Below are 15089 nucleotides of genomic sequence, written 5' to 3'. Positions count from 1 at the left end.
TTAAGTGTTTATTTTGGTCTTTGGTCTCTTTGTATTAATAATGGTGTCTTGTTGACCTGTTTTGGGCTGGGCATATTGTGTATACATGACACAATAATAAAATCAAATCAATCAATCAGAACATAAAAGATAAAGCAAGGTTGGACTATACAGTACGGTCTCATACTCATACAGGATTTGAACTTGATTTTAGATGAATGATTTGTTTCACAGTTTCTAATAATTGTTGGCAGACTGGTTCAGGTGTGAGCTGTTCACTGACAGCTGACTGAAAGGCAGATCTCCTCACAGGTATTATACAGTCCCCTCTTACCACAGACCGCTCATCGTTGTTTTCTCTTTTCTTTACACTCTTAAGATATATTCTCTCATATTTCTATTGCTTATCTTATTGTATTCAAGTTTCTTGACAGTAGGAACATTTCTTTACTTATCTCTACATTATCTTTTTAATAATAATAATAATAACAATAATGCATCAGATTTTTATAACGCTTTTCTACGTACTCAAAAACAGCAGGTTTGGGTCAGATTTGCAAAAACAACTTCCGTGTTCAAAAAGTTCATGCTTAATGGAATAAACCTTTGCTAACTTACAAGCCCAAACAATGTTATTATTTTAAGAAATTAGTTATTGTTCTTATTTCATTCAGGACAAAGATTGCACTGAGTGAAAAAAATAACAAGCCTGCAAAAATAAAAAGCCTGTGAATTGTGGATGTATAGTTATAATATGAAAGAGAAATGCAGCCGAGTTTTTCCAGCCACTTTTTTCAGTGATAAACTTTCAGTCATATTTCATCTCTAAAATAACAACATGGCTGAAGATTCAATAAAATATTTCTGCACAATTCTAATCTTCAACATGCCTAAAAAAATAAACTAACAATTAGTTCACTGAAAAAAAGCTTCTTCCAACAAACACCACAAAAAAACAGAACCAGAAAGTGTTAACACGAAGACACAAATCATGCAACCATCCTCAGTTGGCGCCACGTAAACAAAGCATCGAATGAATAACATAAACTCTGCTTTTTATAAAAGATAAAAAACAAGCAATTTGTTTAATCTTATAACTTAATCGTGATTAATGAAACCAGTCATCCTTCCATAAGAAAAGTGAAGTAGACCAGCGTCATTCTTCAACCTAATGTTTATGTTAGTAATAACACTTCCTTATTAGTTTACACCAACTACTCAAGTATATTAAAAAAATTCAAGTATGTGAGCATCAATAATACAAAACAATTAAACAGTGATCCATGTGTGGGTTCTGTAGTCTGAGTTTATAAATGTTTTAAAATAAGACTTTTACCTTAACAGAGATATTACAGAGAAAGAAAAGAAAATCCACATATTAGAAAAACAACATTTGACTGGAAGCCGTTTCAACATTCAAACTTAAGAGGATAAATTATTTTGCTGACAAATTGAAAAGACCATTGATGTCATGTGTCCAGCTCCACTAATCCGAGAAACAGATGCTCGCCGCTCTATTGTCACCTAACGTTTAACATTATTGATTATTTTATTATTTGTTCATATGGGGCGACAGAGCCTTTTCAGACTTGCTTTTAATTGTTAATCTTGCTTTTTGTGACATTGTTTTAAATATTTTTGTTCCCTTCAACTTGTTTTGTCTGAACTCTGAAAAGTGGCATATGCCTCAATAACATTTATTCTAGGTTTCATTGAGGGTTCATGTTTATTTTCCACATTCAAATCTTTACTGACTCCCCTTTTCACACACGCTTTAAATGCAGGCTTTCCCACCCTTGGTGTCCAGACCCCATATGGGGTCGCATGGAATTCAAAAGGGGTCCCCTGACATTTTAAATAATTGATCAATAAAAATATATTGTAGCATTCTGCTGGAATTCAGCTACTGATCTGATCCAGTTTAGTTTTAGTTTCCCATGCTAAAAACTAACAAACGTGGAGTATCTCTGTCTTTATCTCATCCATGCATGTGTCCAGCATCAATATCCAACCTTGTTAATACAAGCTCACCTGGCTGTACCTATCTTACACTGAGAAAATGAAAATCTCATTCTGCCTTTTTTTTTTTTTGCCTCTATCCACAATAAGAAATAACATGAAATAGGCTTAAATGGGTGTTTACTTGCAACACAGTAGAAAAAAACTATCAAATTATTGATAAAATAATGTGTTTTGGATGTCTGGGGTCCCCTAGGTTTTGTGAAGTCAACGTGACGTCACAAGGTTGGGAACTCTCTCGTCAAAAAGCCCACTGTTAGCTAAGAAGCTGCAGCTACTCTTAGCTCCCCTGATCTGCTTCGTCAGCTTGTTTCTGGCCTGCTTACAGGTGCCTGCCGTTTTAATGTGTGATTGTGCCGTGTTCTTTTAACGTGTGCTTTATGTGTTGTAGTTTATATATTTCCGACGACCCTGACAGCAGCATCTCTGTCTGTCTCCTCCTCCCGGGCGGAGGTTGCACCGTGAACCGGGGTTGAAGTAAACAAGGAGGACAAGTAAGTGGTGTTTGAGACCCGGTGGTGATTAATCTTCTAACCATACACGGTACGTGTCGCAAAACACTGACTGATGGCAGCAGCTTTCATCTGTGTTTGTCTTCTCAAACACAGACACAGCTAACATAGTGCGTTTAGCAGCCATAACACACAGCCTATAACGTGTCTATCTAACACCAACACATGGTTTAATAACAACATTTACAGTGGTTCATGGGTAAAACAAACACCTATCGACCGTAGAGCAAACCTTGATTGTGTTTTCCTTGACATTTAATCAATATAATCTTGATCATTTCAATGTTGGCGAAGGGTTCCCTGATAGAGGTCCTCAAGCGGATATGGATCCTGAATATATTCTCAATAAAGTCCTCCTTTGACATTTCAGATCAACCTTTTTAATCCTGGAACCAAGCCGACCAGCTGGTGGCCATAAAACATTTGATTAGGTGTAAAAAAAACGGTTAAAAACGGAAGTAACACGTGAAACACGAAGGCACTATACTTTTTTTCGAGGAGTGCACTACGTATCCCATAATCCATTGCGATTATAACGAAAGTTTGGAAAGAAGCGCTTCTGTCTGTAAATATTCTGAACGTACACGTCCTTCTTTCCACATGTATCTTATTTGTAGTGTTTAAATTGTTTGTACAAAAATGTTGCAATAATATTGTAGTTTGTGGTTGCAGCAGACAGCCGAAGTACGCGAGTGCGGTATGCGTTACCATGGTAACACCAATCAAAGACGGCCCTTAGTCTCTATGTGATTGTGGGTAGTGTAGTTATTTTTGCCGGGATCGCGAATAAACCATGTTTTTCTTCAAACGAGGGTGATTTCATACAAACTTGTGTCTTCTTTGGGGGCATATACCATCGTCTAACACGCAGGTATCTCGTTAAGTCCACCTTGGAGGGTTATCATGTAATGGCTGATAATCAAATCCGCTCTGGAGAAAATGAATGGGATTTTAACTTCCGGAACCACACTGTTGAGTCTGACCTACAGTTGTTCGAGGACGCTGTGCCCTGTGTTGCACCAATATGTGGCACTATAGCGCCATCGTGTGTAGGCTACTACATTTTCAATAAGTGGTATACAAAAATGATTCCCTAAGGTGACCTTTCTTCACAGTAACTGATATAATAACAAACCTTATTTATCCCCCTAATTATTAGTATTATTGTTCTCTCTATATATAGCTCATATATGAATCATTTTTTTATGAGTTTTTTTTATTCTATCATGTATTTAGAATGATAAAAACATTTTTTATTGCTTGTATCGTACTCAAGTTGAAAATGCTGGTATCATGATATCCCTACTCTATTGCAACATGGTATTTAGTACATGTTCGGCTTTTACTCTTTATTAATTCTTCATCAAAAATGTTTTTTGTTCAGTTAAAGTTTAGCTTTGATTTATATATTTTGAACTCTATGGTTTTTTTCTGTCCTGTACCTGATATGTAAGGTTCAAAAGTGCAACCTCATGATTGCTTTTATAATATAAAAAGTAACTTTAATGAACTAATAACTATTTTAATATTTGATTTTTATAATCTAATGCATCAAACTGTTATTTTTATCCTTTTCAAGTGTTCCTAAAATGTATGTATTAGGGTAACTTCCTCGGTCGTCTGATATTCTGAAATATAATGGGTGTACCAACTGCAGATAGATAGATACTCCAACACATCATCGGGCATGTCCCAGTTTGTCAGAATCAGACATGTATGTAGAACAGTACCATTTATCACAGGGACTGCATGTAAAGAAACATTTTTTCATGGTGTATTTCTCTCTCTTTGTGCAGCATGAACACAGCAAGACACGTGCTAAATTGCTCCAAGTTTGCACGCCATTCAGCAAACATAAACTGCACAAGAAAGTTTTACACTTCACAAGTAAGTTCACTTGGATATTCATCCTCTCACAATGTGTGGCTTTTTATTAACCGAATGGAAGTACCTACAATACATTAGAGAAAGTGAAGTAATTCACTCATAGAGAGAGTTAAGCTGCATTAGAGATAAAGTATGCTGACCTTAAAGGTCCAGTGTATTTTCAACGCAGCGTTGGCATAGAGTTGTTGACGAATTACTGAAATACACTTTGACAGCCACAGCCAATCCAAAACCAGTCCTATGTTGTGTCAACTTAAAAGTTTGGAAATATTTGTAAAATAGAAAAAAAGTGGAACCATAAACGACTCTTGATGTTCTCAATGCGTCTTGTTTTTGTGTTTCAGCATTTAAATATGTCTCGCCACACACACTCCAAAAGAATCGAAGGACTCGACAAGAATGTCTGGTACGTCAAAGCAAATACTTTCAACAGCACTTGTTTATAAATGATTACAAAACCAGTTTTCTTTTCATCCATTTAAGAGGTTGCTAATTTTCCTGTGATCACATGAAGCGGTTTACAGCATCTATTCTGTTGAAGACAATGACTCTTCTATGAAAATGTTTATTTTTACTTCAACATACCAGCAAAGAACTTTTTTTGTTGGCTCTGTTTTTATGAATAAATATCTGTCTCACAAAGTTGATATCAGTCTGTTTAAAAGTGGCTTGGTAACATATCTAAAGAGGAGAGCATATTTTTCTACTCTTTGGTTGTGACCCTCAGTCGCTCCAGTAATGTTTTGTAATATCATCGTTGTTTCAGGGTGGCGTTCACTTCTCTAGCAGCAGATCCTTCTGTTGTTAACCTGGGCCAAGGCTTCCCAGACATCCCTCCACCTTCCTATGTCAAGGAAGCACTGGCGAAAGCTGCATGTGTGGACAGGATGAACCAGTACACCAGAGGCTTTGTAAGAATAATTATCGTCCTAATTTACAAAAAAAACAGTGTTTAAGATTTCTTATAAATCCACTAAGAAAGGAAACGTGTTCATAATTTGACCTGAAGCATCTGCTGCACCGTATGGATTGTTTGTTTGTTTGTTTATTTACTCATTTAATTTGTTTCTCATGCGCAGTAATTTGAACATCAGGGCAAAAATACAGGCTGTAAACATGTGAGCGCTAACACAAACTGAAACTGAGATCAAACTGAAGAAATATAGAGAAAACCACGAGGTAAAACTAAATATATTGTTCAACATTTCAGATTAAAGTGATCACAGTCTTGTAAGCCTAAACCTTTTTTTTAGATGGTTCCTTAAAGTGGAATATGTTGGACACTCCCTTATTGTAGGTGGTAAGCTGTTTTAAACATGTAGCTCCCTTGTCTGACCGTGCAGTGTGTCCAGACTTGGTGCAGTTTCATTATCTGTAATCATTGCAGAGGCTGACGAGGTGCAAAGTAAAAGTTCAACTATCGTTACTTGTGAGAACTCGTGGTTAGCTTTAGTTTAGAATTCATTTACTGACACAAAATTCCAAAGACGTTCCAAAGAGGATGTTTTTATTTCATGATTAAGTTTAACGATGTAGCTAAAGATTCAGAAGATTCCCTGGACTGTCATTGGCTCCTGACATCTTGCATCCAATTACAACAGATTAAGGTCTTTATCGTTAAAGGAAACCAACAAAATAACTCAAACTAGATCGTCAAATATATTTTTGTTATCTGGATTGAAAATATGTTTTTTTTTTTAAAACACAATACTTTGTCTGGCTCTTTTGGATCTCACCGCTAATATATATCCTATATCAGAAAAAACTCAAACTTACACTAAAGTTGATAAAAACTAACTGAACCAACCGTAAACTAAACTGAAAACTGAAATTGAAAACAAAAGTCAAAACGGATAATTTAAAAAAAAAAAAGTCAATTAAGTTCTGATTTAAAAGTGTTGTGATATCAACATTTTCTATATGAGAATATTTTCTAATCTCAGAAATCTTTAATTTACATGTTTTAATAACACCTTTTTTCATATGAAAGGGTCACCCATCTTTAGTGAAGGCCCTTTCTCAGGTGTATGGGAAGGTCTGCGGACGTCAGATTGACCCTTTGAAAGAAGTGCTGGTCACAGTGGGAGGTTATGGATCCTTATTCAGCACCATGCAGGGACTGGTGGAAGAGGGAGATGAGGTAAGGACTTGGTCTGTCATAGACATGCAGATATACTCTCATCAACATGCTCCCAGTTTTTACAGTGATTTGATTGTGAACTGTTTTTTTTCTCCAGGTCATCATAATAGAGCCGTTCTTTGATTGCTACGTACCCATGGTGCGAATGGCAGGGGCCAAGCCTGTGTTGATACCGTTACGCCTTGTAAGTTAATGTAATGCTTCAGATATATGTTTAACGTCGACAGCTCTTACTTTAACTACGGCAGGAGGATTTTACCAGCCATGCAACTTTCTTCTACAACTTTCTAGAAGCCTGGAAAGAGGCAGACAATCACGAGTGCTGACTGGTTTCTTGATCCAGATGAGCTTTCCAGTAAATTCAACTCAAAAACAAAAGCCATTATCATCAACACCCCTAATAATCCCATAGGGAAGGTGAGTATGCGTCACAGTCAGGACCCGGTTTATCTGAGAAAGCGCTTTGTCGACGTGACATGACGGAGAAAACAAGATCTGTCTGTCTTCTTCCTGCAGGTTTTCACCAGAGATGAGCTGCAGGTGATCGCTGATCTCTGTATCAAACACGACACTCTGTGCTTCAGTGACGAGGTTTATGAGTGGCTCATCTACAGAGGACACCATCATATTAAAATCGGTATGCTCAACCTCAGGGATGCACTGATGCATCTGTTTGACCCCAGTATCGGCCAATATCGGCTCTGTACATGGACAAATAATGTGGCATGAACTGATGGTAGCCGATGCGTATCTATTATGTTGTGTGTGTCTGTTGTGTTGTGTTGTGTGTATCTGTTGTGTTGTGTTGTGTTGTGTTTATCTGTTGTGTTGTGTTGTGTTGTGTGTATCTGTTGTGTTGTGTGTATCTGTTGTGTTGTGTTGTGTTGTGTGTATCTGTTGTGTTGTGTTGTTGTGTTGTGTTGTGTATATCTGTTGTGTTCTGTTGTGTTGTGTTGTGTGTATCTGTTGTGTTGTGTTGTGTGTATCTGTTGTGTTGTGTTGTGTTGTGTGTATCTGTTGTGTTGTGTTGTGTTGTGTGTATCTGTTGTGTTGTGTTGTGTGTATCTGTTGTGTTGTGTTGTGTTGTGTATATCTGTTGTGTTGTGTTGTGTTGTGTGTATCTGTTGTGTTGTGTTGTGTTGTGTATATCTGTTGTGTTGTGTTGTGTTGTGTGTATCTGTTGTGTTGTGTTGTGTTGTGTGTATCTGTTGTGTTGTGTGTATCTGTTGTGTTGTGTTGTGTGTATCTGTTGTGTTGTGTTGTGTATATCTGTTGTGTTGTGTTGTGTTGTGTATATCTGTTGTGTTGTGTTGTGTATATCTGTTGTGTTGTGTTGTGTATATCTGTTGTGTTGTGTTGTGTTGTGTTGTGTTGTGTTGTGTGTATCTGTTGTGTTGTGTTGTGTGTATCTGTTGTGTTGTGTTGTGTTGTGTTGTGTTGTGTGTATCTGTTGTGTTGTGTTGTGTGTATCTGTTGTAGTGTGGTAGTACTCGAAATCAGGCTTGGTCTTAAGACAGGTCTCAAGACCACTTTGTGGAGGTCTTGTCTCAGTCTCAGACTGGGCGAACTCAGGATTTTAAATCAAGACTGGTCAAGACCACCACTGATAGGCTATTTGTCCATGTCATTACTGTGATTAGAAAGAAAACGCCTCTTAAAAAATGAATAACTTCAATTCATTCATAATTAGATTTTTTCTTTTTTTTTTTTAAGATTTATTTTTGGGCTTTTATTTTTTGTGCCTTTATTGGAGCGATAGGAGAGTGGATAGAGTTGGAAATCAGGGAGAGAGAGAGTAGGGAATGACATGCAGGAAAGGAGCCACAGGAGGGATTCGAACCTGGGCCGCCCGCTTGGAGTACCATAGCCTCCATACATGGGGCGGGAACACCAACCACTGCGCCACCAGCGCCCCCATAATTAGATTTTTACGGCTGCAACCTTCTCGGTGTTACAGTCTAAGTGAGTGACATGCCCGCTGATAAAAAGATGAAGATTTTTCATCCGATATTTATGGTCTTGGTCTTGACTCGACCTTGATCCCTAAATGTCTTGGTCTTCCTTCAGTCTTGGGGCACTCGGGTTAGTGTGGTCTTGAGTACAACACTAATCTGTTGTGTCATTTGAATAATAATATCAGTTAAACATTTATCCATTAACATTTCACTTTAGTGAGGTGTTGATTTCCCTTTCTTTCCCAATAGCCACTCTGCCTGGAATGTGGGACCGAACGATCACTATTGGCAGTGCGGGGAAAACATTTAGTGTGACTGGATGGAAAGTAAGAAATCTGTGGATTCATTACACAACTTATACCTATTCATAATAAATCAGCTCTTGCACACCATGTATTTGACATGTTTGTCTTCTAGCTTGGTTGGTCTGTAGGGCCGGAGCACTTGATAAAGCATCTTCAGACTGTTATGCAGAATACTCTGTACACCTGCCCAACACCTCTACAGGCAAGTTTAAAAGAGTTTAAAACCTGTGCACTTAGAGAGCCTGAAAAATGATGTGGACAGTATTAAACGTTTGTTTTTAGTCTGAATCTCCTAGCTGTCTGTTTCTCTTCAGGAAGCTGTGGCACAAGGTTTGCTCCTGAACTTTGAGCTGATGGGTCAGCCTGAGTGCTACTTCTCCTCACTGGCAGAGGAACTGGTGGGTAAGAGGGACCGCATGGCTGCTATCCTGCAAGAGGTTGGTATGACTCCTGTCATCCCAGAGGGAGGCTACTTCATGCTGGTGGACGTCACATCTCTCAGTGAGTTACTTAACTCTTCATTTTCTTAATGTTGGTCAAATGTTAGGCTCAAACTGCAACACAGCCACCCACCACCAAGACTTGGTGTATTGGTGTAAAAAACCGTTAACAAAGGAAATAAAGTGAAAATAGCAAGAACTTAAATGATAAAATATAGAATCTATTACAATATATAATATACAATTTAAAAATGTAAAAATATATAAGTAACACAAAATGTACAAAATGTTCAATGAGGATCTGTGCAGTTTGACAATGAAACAAACTTAAGGGGCCTGCTTTCCCGTATCTACCACCCAGATGTAAACAAGCACAGTGAACATATAGCATCTTGTAGGAGCAGCGCGGTAAAGCAGTCTTTTCATCTAGAAAATTCAGATTAAACGTACAAAGGCTGTGTCAGGTTAAACTGGCACATCGACCGGAGCAATGGATAACCACGTTTAGCTCAGGCATGAGGACCTTAACCTGGTGGTGAAAGCAAACCAAATGACATGTTTACTTTTGGACAATTTAAAACACATTGTGCTCAATTTGGATAGTTTTCTTTCCTTTAGACTAGTTAGTCTGAATTTAAATTTCCATTTAACCGACCTTGAGTATTAGTCATTGTGGAACATCCCTAATTTATATTGACATTAGTCACATTAACATTGTATGATATTAAGAAAAAAACAACTTGCTAGTGTGTTTCATGTGTAATTTGTAGATGCCATTCTTTCATGTACTTCTTTATTCATGTTGTCATGATGGAAGTCTTACGTGAAATGTCAAACATAGAGGAGCAGAGTGTGCAGCAGAAGAAATCCCTCTGCAGTTATGTCGAGTGTTGTGCCTTGAATTTAAATCTTTATTGCACCTAAACATCCATTTGTATAAATAGCGGAGTTTAAAAGTCCAGTTGTCAGTGTTCTCAGTACCATGACCAAGTAGCTTGACAATAATTATAAACTAAAATTCAAATAATATAATTACCTGACTAGTGATTAAGATTGTGTTTTTTTTTTTTAATAACAATGAGTTCAACTGGATGATACAGATTAAAACCTTTATTTTCTTAAATACAAGTTTGAAAGAAAGTCCTCATCATATAAAATATTTACAGTCAGAACTAAAAGTCATGTTTGCAATCAGTCAACTATTTCAGACATTGTTAATCCAAAATGCGGCTGGGTTAGCAGTGACACCTACTGGTGAACCCTGGTTCTACTAGTGAGTAATCCTCTGCTTCATTTTCACTGCAGATCAGGATCTGTCTCACATGGATGATGATGAAGCTTATGACTACAAGTTTGTGAAGTGGATGATTAAAGAAAAGGTATTGTAATACATTTTTTATAATATTGACCCCCTACTAAACGAGGTCATTCTTATGTAGTTGTACTTAAAATGTTCTTTTAAATGGCTGTTCTTACTACTGACACTAATATTTTCATGTTCAGAAACTAGCAGCTATTCCGGTCACAGCGTTTGTTGGAGACGAGTCCAAGAAACAGTTTGAGAAATACATTCGCCTCTGCTTCATTAAGGTAAACACAGCTTCAGTCTGCTCTCCTGTCAATATGAATATAGGCAGAGTTGCACTCTCCTCTGTTTAAAAATGTTATGTTTTATAACTCTCTGTTGCCTTTGTCTTTACAGCAAGATAGTACTCTTGATGCTGCGGAGGACATCTTGAAAAACTGGAGTAAGATTTAAAGGGCCGATACAAGTGCAATAATGTGCACCACCTGTTTTTTTACTTTATTCAACAGGACTGTCATCTCTTGTTCTTTTAAATGTGTTTTTGGTTTTCAGTGATATGAATAAGTGATCTCACATTTTTATCCAGGATCTAATCGTGGATTTAGATCCCCTCATTAATTCCTGTTGCCTTAAGAGAGTGAATATTTTTTGGATAGGGCTTGCATAGGGGTTTAACATCCCACCACCAGAATAGCTGGGTACAAGAGTCTGCTAACACGAAGCTGTGACTGGTCTTTACCTCCTTAAAAACTGTGAATCCCATACTCCGCTGCTCGATCTGGCAGTTGTTTTATAGCTTGAGGCGGTGTTGAGTTTGTAATAAATTTGACAATATCTGCTGCTAAACTGTGTGAGTATACTACATTTTTGGCTCCCTTTATAGATTTGTAAAGCACCCATAGTAAACCAACCACAAAGGCTACTGAAATTTGATGTGTCAAGAAAGACATTTTTATTTAAATCAATTGTCCCTTTAGACTTTACCACTAAGGGAAACCTCGTCTGTCAGGGACATACTGATGTGTTACTAGTTGAACATCGGTATCGACCAATATCAGCCCATCAGAGAATAATGTGGCATGTACCGCTGTCAGTGTGTATCTGTTGTGTAGAAGATTGTTATTGTGCAGAAGAATTCACCTGATGGACTATTGACCATTGTTTTCAAATGAAAATATTAAAAAGAAATGTCAGCAATCTCTGGGAAAGATAAGCCACATGCAGTTTGTAGGACAGGTTCCAGTAAGATTTCAAGAGGAAGGACTAATTTAAATACATTAAATCACAAAGCTCATTTGAAAAAATCAGACAAAGAATAAAGAAGTGATAAAAAAAAACAAATCAGTACTGGAAGAAGCAATCGGCTAAAATGTTTCTTTAAAGTTGAAACATGGGTATCGGTCCTGATTCTCAAATTAGTGTTTGATTTGACTGGTACACAGATACCAATGCTAGTAGCACAATTAGGGAACTTAATCACAAAAACACACTTTAAATGAACTGACAATGGTGTTTAATATTCACCAGAACCTATGAAGCTTCTCTTACCAGGAAAATCAGTTTGTCGCTGTACTTTCTTTGTCCTTATATAAGATAAACTTCGGCTAATACTAACCAGTCCAGTGGTGCATATTAAGTAGACGATGTTTCTCAGTTCATTACAGCAAAATGGTGCAGCTGGCTTATGGTGAAAACTATTTTCAAATTATTTAACATAATTGAATTGCTTTAGGAAAATATTTGCCGCCCAGAACAAAAATGTACATAAATATACAATTCAAATTATTAAACACAAATAATAATAATATAAACTTTGATATAAAAATGAATCAATAAAATGAACAATAAGACATGTCTAACTCCATATTTGACAAACACTCATCTGATTTAGTCAGTTTCTGAGATAAGTCACAACCATCAAAAGAAATGGCTAAGCTATAAAACTAAAACAGAGTACAATATAAAATTAAACAGAGGCAAAACTGTTAACAAATCAACAATAGACCAACTTAAAATAAAAGGCATTTAAACATCGTCGACTTTGAACAAATATTGAATCTGGTTTACAGTAGGTAAAGCTTTATATTGTTTGTTAAAGTCACAACAACGTTTTTCCATTCAGTGCTGAATACAGTGAGGAATGGGTAAGATTTTGTTGAATTTGGACATATGGATATTTAATTTATCAAGTATTAAGAGGTAAGTTATTAAATGGTCCTGTGAGTGAGTAATCGCGAGATTTCAAATGACTTCTCGTGCCAGTAGGGGGTGTTGTAGCCTTGCGCACTTCGCTGACAAAGTTTTTACAGTTGACTCTACAGTATGTGCCAAAGCGGGCCAAATTTTACTGTTCTAACTTTTCATGAGTTTTTATTATCAAAACTCAACAGGCGACGGTAAAAAAGAAAATCACTTCCATTAATCATTCAAAAGCTCTTGTTTCGGTCGTAAGGTGCACTGGACAGTACATCAGGTAAACTAGTTTATATGACATCTTGTCAGTAATAATGATTAACAACAAGAAACCAAACGACATGTTCAGTTGTTGGTTTCATTTTGTGATAAATTAATTGCCTTTACACAAATATTAAACATGCTTATTAGTTTGACCCATTTAGAAAATGAATGTAACTGCCTGCCAGCTCCAGACCCTAATGCGCAGGTGCAGCGAAGACAACAGGTAAACCTTAACTGCACAGTCGGTCACTGTGGGCTAGAAATAACTTGTTTGTTGTGATGTAATTTATCCAAATGACGGATATATTCAACCCTCTTGATAGTTTTTTAAATTAGGTCCAAAAGGTCCAAATGTGTCTTCAACTTCTAACTGTACTAGCTCATGTCACGTGTTGCTCTTTACCATATAAGGGCATCATTAAATGTTGTTTTGTTACATGGCATGTCAGTTGTATGAAGAGTCATTAGCTTGAGATGTAATGTAACTGTATGATAAAAACAACTTCATGTTTCAGAGGTGCAAGACATGCTAAGTCTGGCTTGACTAAATGTAAAACTCCAGTCAGAGATAATGAATGATATTGTCAAGATAATTTATAATAGTTGCAGTCAGAGTATAGGCCTTTAGTCTTTTTATTCCTGTGCAAATCAACCATGTCTTTAATTTGTAAAGTAACAAATTATTGAACTTATTTTATTTATTGATTGTGTGTTTTCTCTTGTTCAAAAATTACTTTAATTTGCTTAACTTCATTTCATTTCTATCTACACGCATGCACTAATCCTCTGACTGTGCTTCTCCCACTCTGCATCGTTCTGCTTCTCTTTAACTTTATGGGTCTGATCTTTTGAATATTCTTTTGTGGTGTGTTTTATAAATGTGACACAACTCTCATTTTGAAAACGTGTTACTCAATATTCGCTTATTTCAACAGCTGATTGGCATGTGGATCAGGATTGTTGTTGTTTATGTGTATGCGCGTCTGAAGAAACCACCAGCTGCAGTGAACTATTAAAACAACGGCTTTCAAAAGGTTCAGGTTTAACATTATGCCACGCCTCTTTTAACACATCAACAGGAGGGACATTGCTGTGGATGTCATTCTCTCTTGCCCCTGCTTGCTCTGCGTGAGGGGAGATTGACTGCTGATTGACGTCTTGTATGGAATACAAAGTAAAAAATAGTCGGCCAGCCCGGTTATCATAGAAGAAACACTGGCTAACAGTATGAGTATGGCTGTATTGCTTACAAAACGCAAGGTGCACTGAAAAAGAGCGCCTTGATGTTTTTAATCAGAAATGTTTGTAACTTCAAGTAAATTAGATACACCCAGTGCGCATGCGGCACAAATAACACTGACGTTGGGGTTAATTACCAAATTACCAGCAGACCCCAGTTATTACTTATCCCATGCAAATAGTTCTAATAGACCTTTTTCAAACTAAGAAGATTACGTCTTAAACACAATTAATAACATGCTGTATATGAAGGAAAAGGACATTTGAACGCTATCAGGGTCCTACACTGCCCACCTGAATGTAATGCAGTAATCAATGAAGTAATTAATTACACCTATCATCCTCCTGTCATGACTTGTACTCTGACAAAAGGTGTATTTTTTTTTTACGATTAACATTTGAATGAATTTTCCAATTATCAAGTACAAACAGACATATTGGTGACAAATAATCATTTAAGTACCTGTTTATAGAGGTAAAGAACAACAAACAGAAACATTAATTGGGACAATCAAAATAAATCTCAGAAATGAAAAAATAAAAGATAAAGAAAAAGCTATCAACTGAAACAATACAACAACAAAAGACAAAATAAACAACTAAAATGCAGACAAAAGGTGTATTTAGTTATTAGACATTTTTGAAATCTCTGTTGTTGGATCCACGCTCTCTTGTGTATTCTCCTATCGGCCACTTGAGGGAGACAAAGTACAACAGACTGAAACAAAACTTGTCAAAGAACAGTTATGTAAAGTGCATATTCTTACTCCAAACAGGAATACCAAAGAAAAACAAACAGAAAACTTTGTGTTCAGTGGTTTTTTGTTTTAATAATAAGTTGGCTTTGTAA

General features: G+C 36.7%; 1 protein-coding gene across 3 annotated transcripts; it reads left to right on the top strand.

Annotated features, from left to right (window-relative positions):
• The first annotated feature begins 2273 nt into the window (after positions 1-2273).
• LOC132957769 (kynurenine--oxoglutarate transaminase 3-like) lies at positions 2274-11389 on the top strand. Of its 3 annotated transcripts, none has more exons than XM_061030601.1 (14): positions 2274-2492; positions 4307-4397; positions 4742-4803; positions 5164-5308; positions 6388-6537; positions 6635-6721; positions 6829-6954; positions 7054-7174; positions 8742-8818; positions 8910-8999; positions 9112-9298; positions 10543-10616; positions 10741-10827; positions 10940-11389. In XM_061030601.1, exons 2-14 carry the CDS (start codon positions 4308-4310, stop codon positions 10994-10996), a joined length of 1353 nt encoding a protein of 450 aa, XP_060886584.1. In that variant the 5' UTR covers positions 2274-2492; position 4307; the 3' UTR covers positions 10997-11389. The 3 variants fall into 3 exon arrangements, with proteins under 3 accessions (XP_060886584.1, XP_060886583.1, XP_060886585.1); XM_061030600.1 differs by having other exon boundaries at positions 2274-2541; XM_061030602.1 differs by having other exon boundaries at positions 2274-2541; positions 8910-9003; positions 9116-9298.
• Positions 11390-15089: the final 3700 nt, after the last annotated feature.

The sequence above is a fragment of the Labrus mixtus genome, chromosome 3 (assembly GCF_963584025.1).
Source record: "Labrus mixtus chromosome 3, fLabMix1.1, whole genome shotgun sequence".
Taxonomy (NCBI): domain Eukaryota; kingdom Metazoa; phylum Chordata; class Actinopteri; order Labriformes; family Labridae; genus Labrus; species Labrus mixtus.
This window is presented reverse-complemented; position numbering and strand designations above follow the sequence as displayed.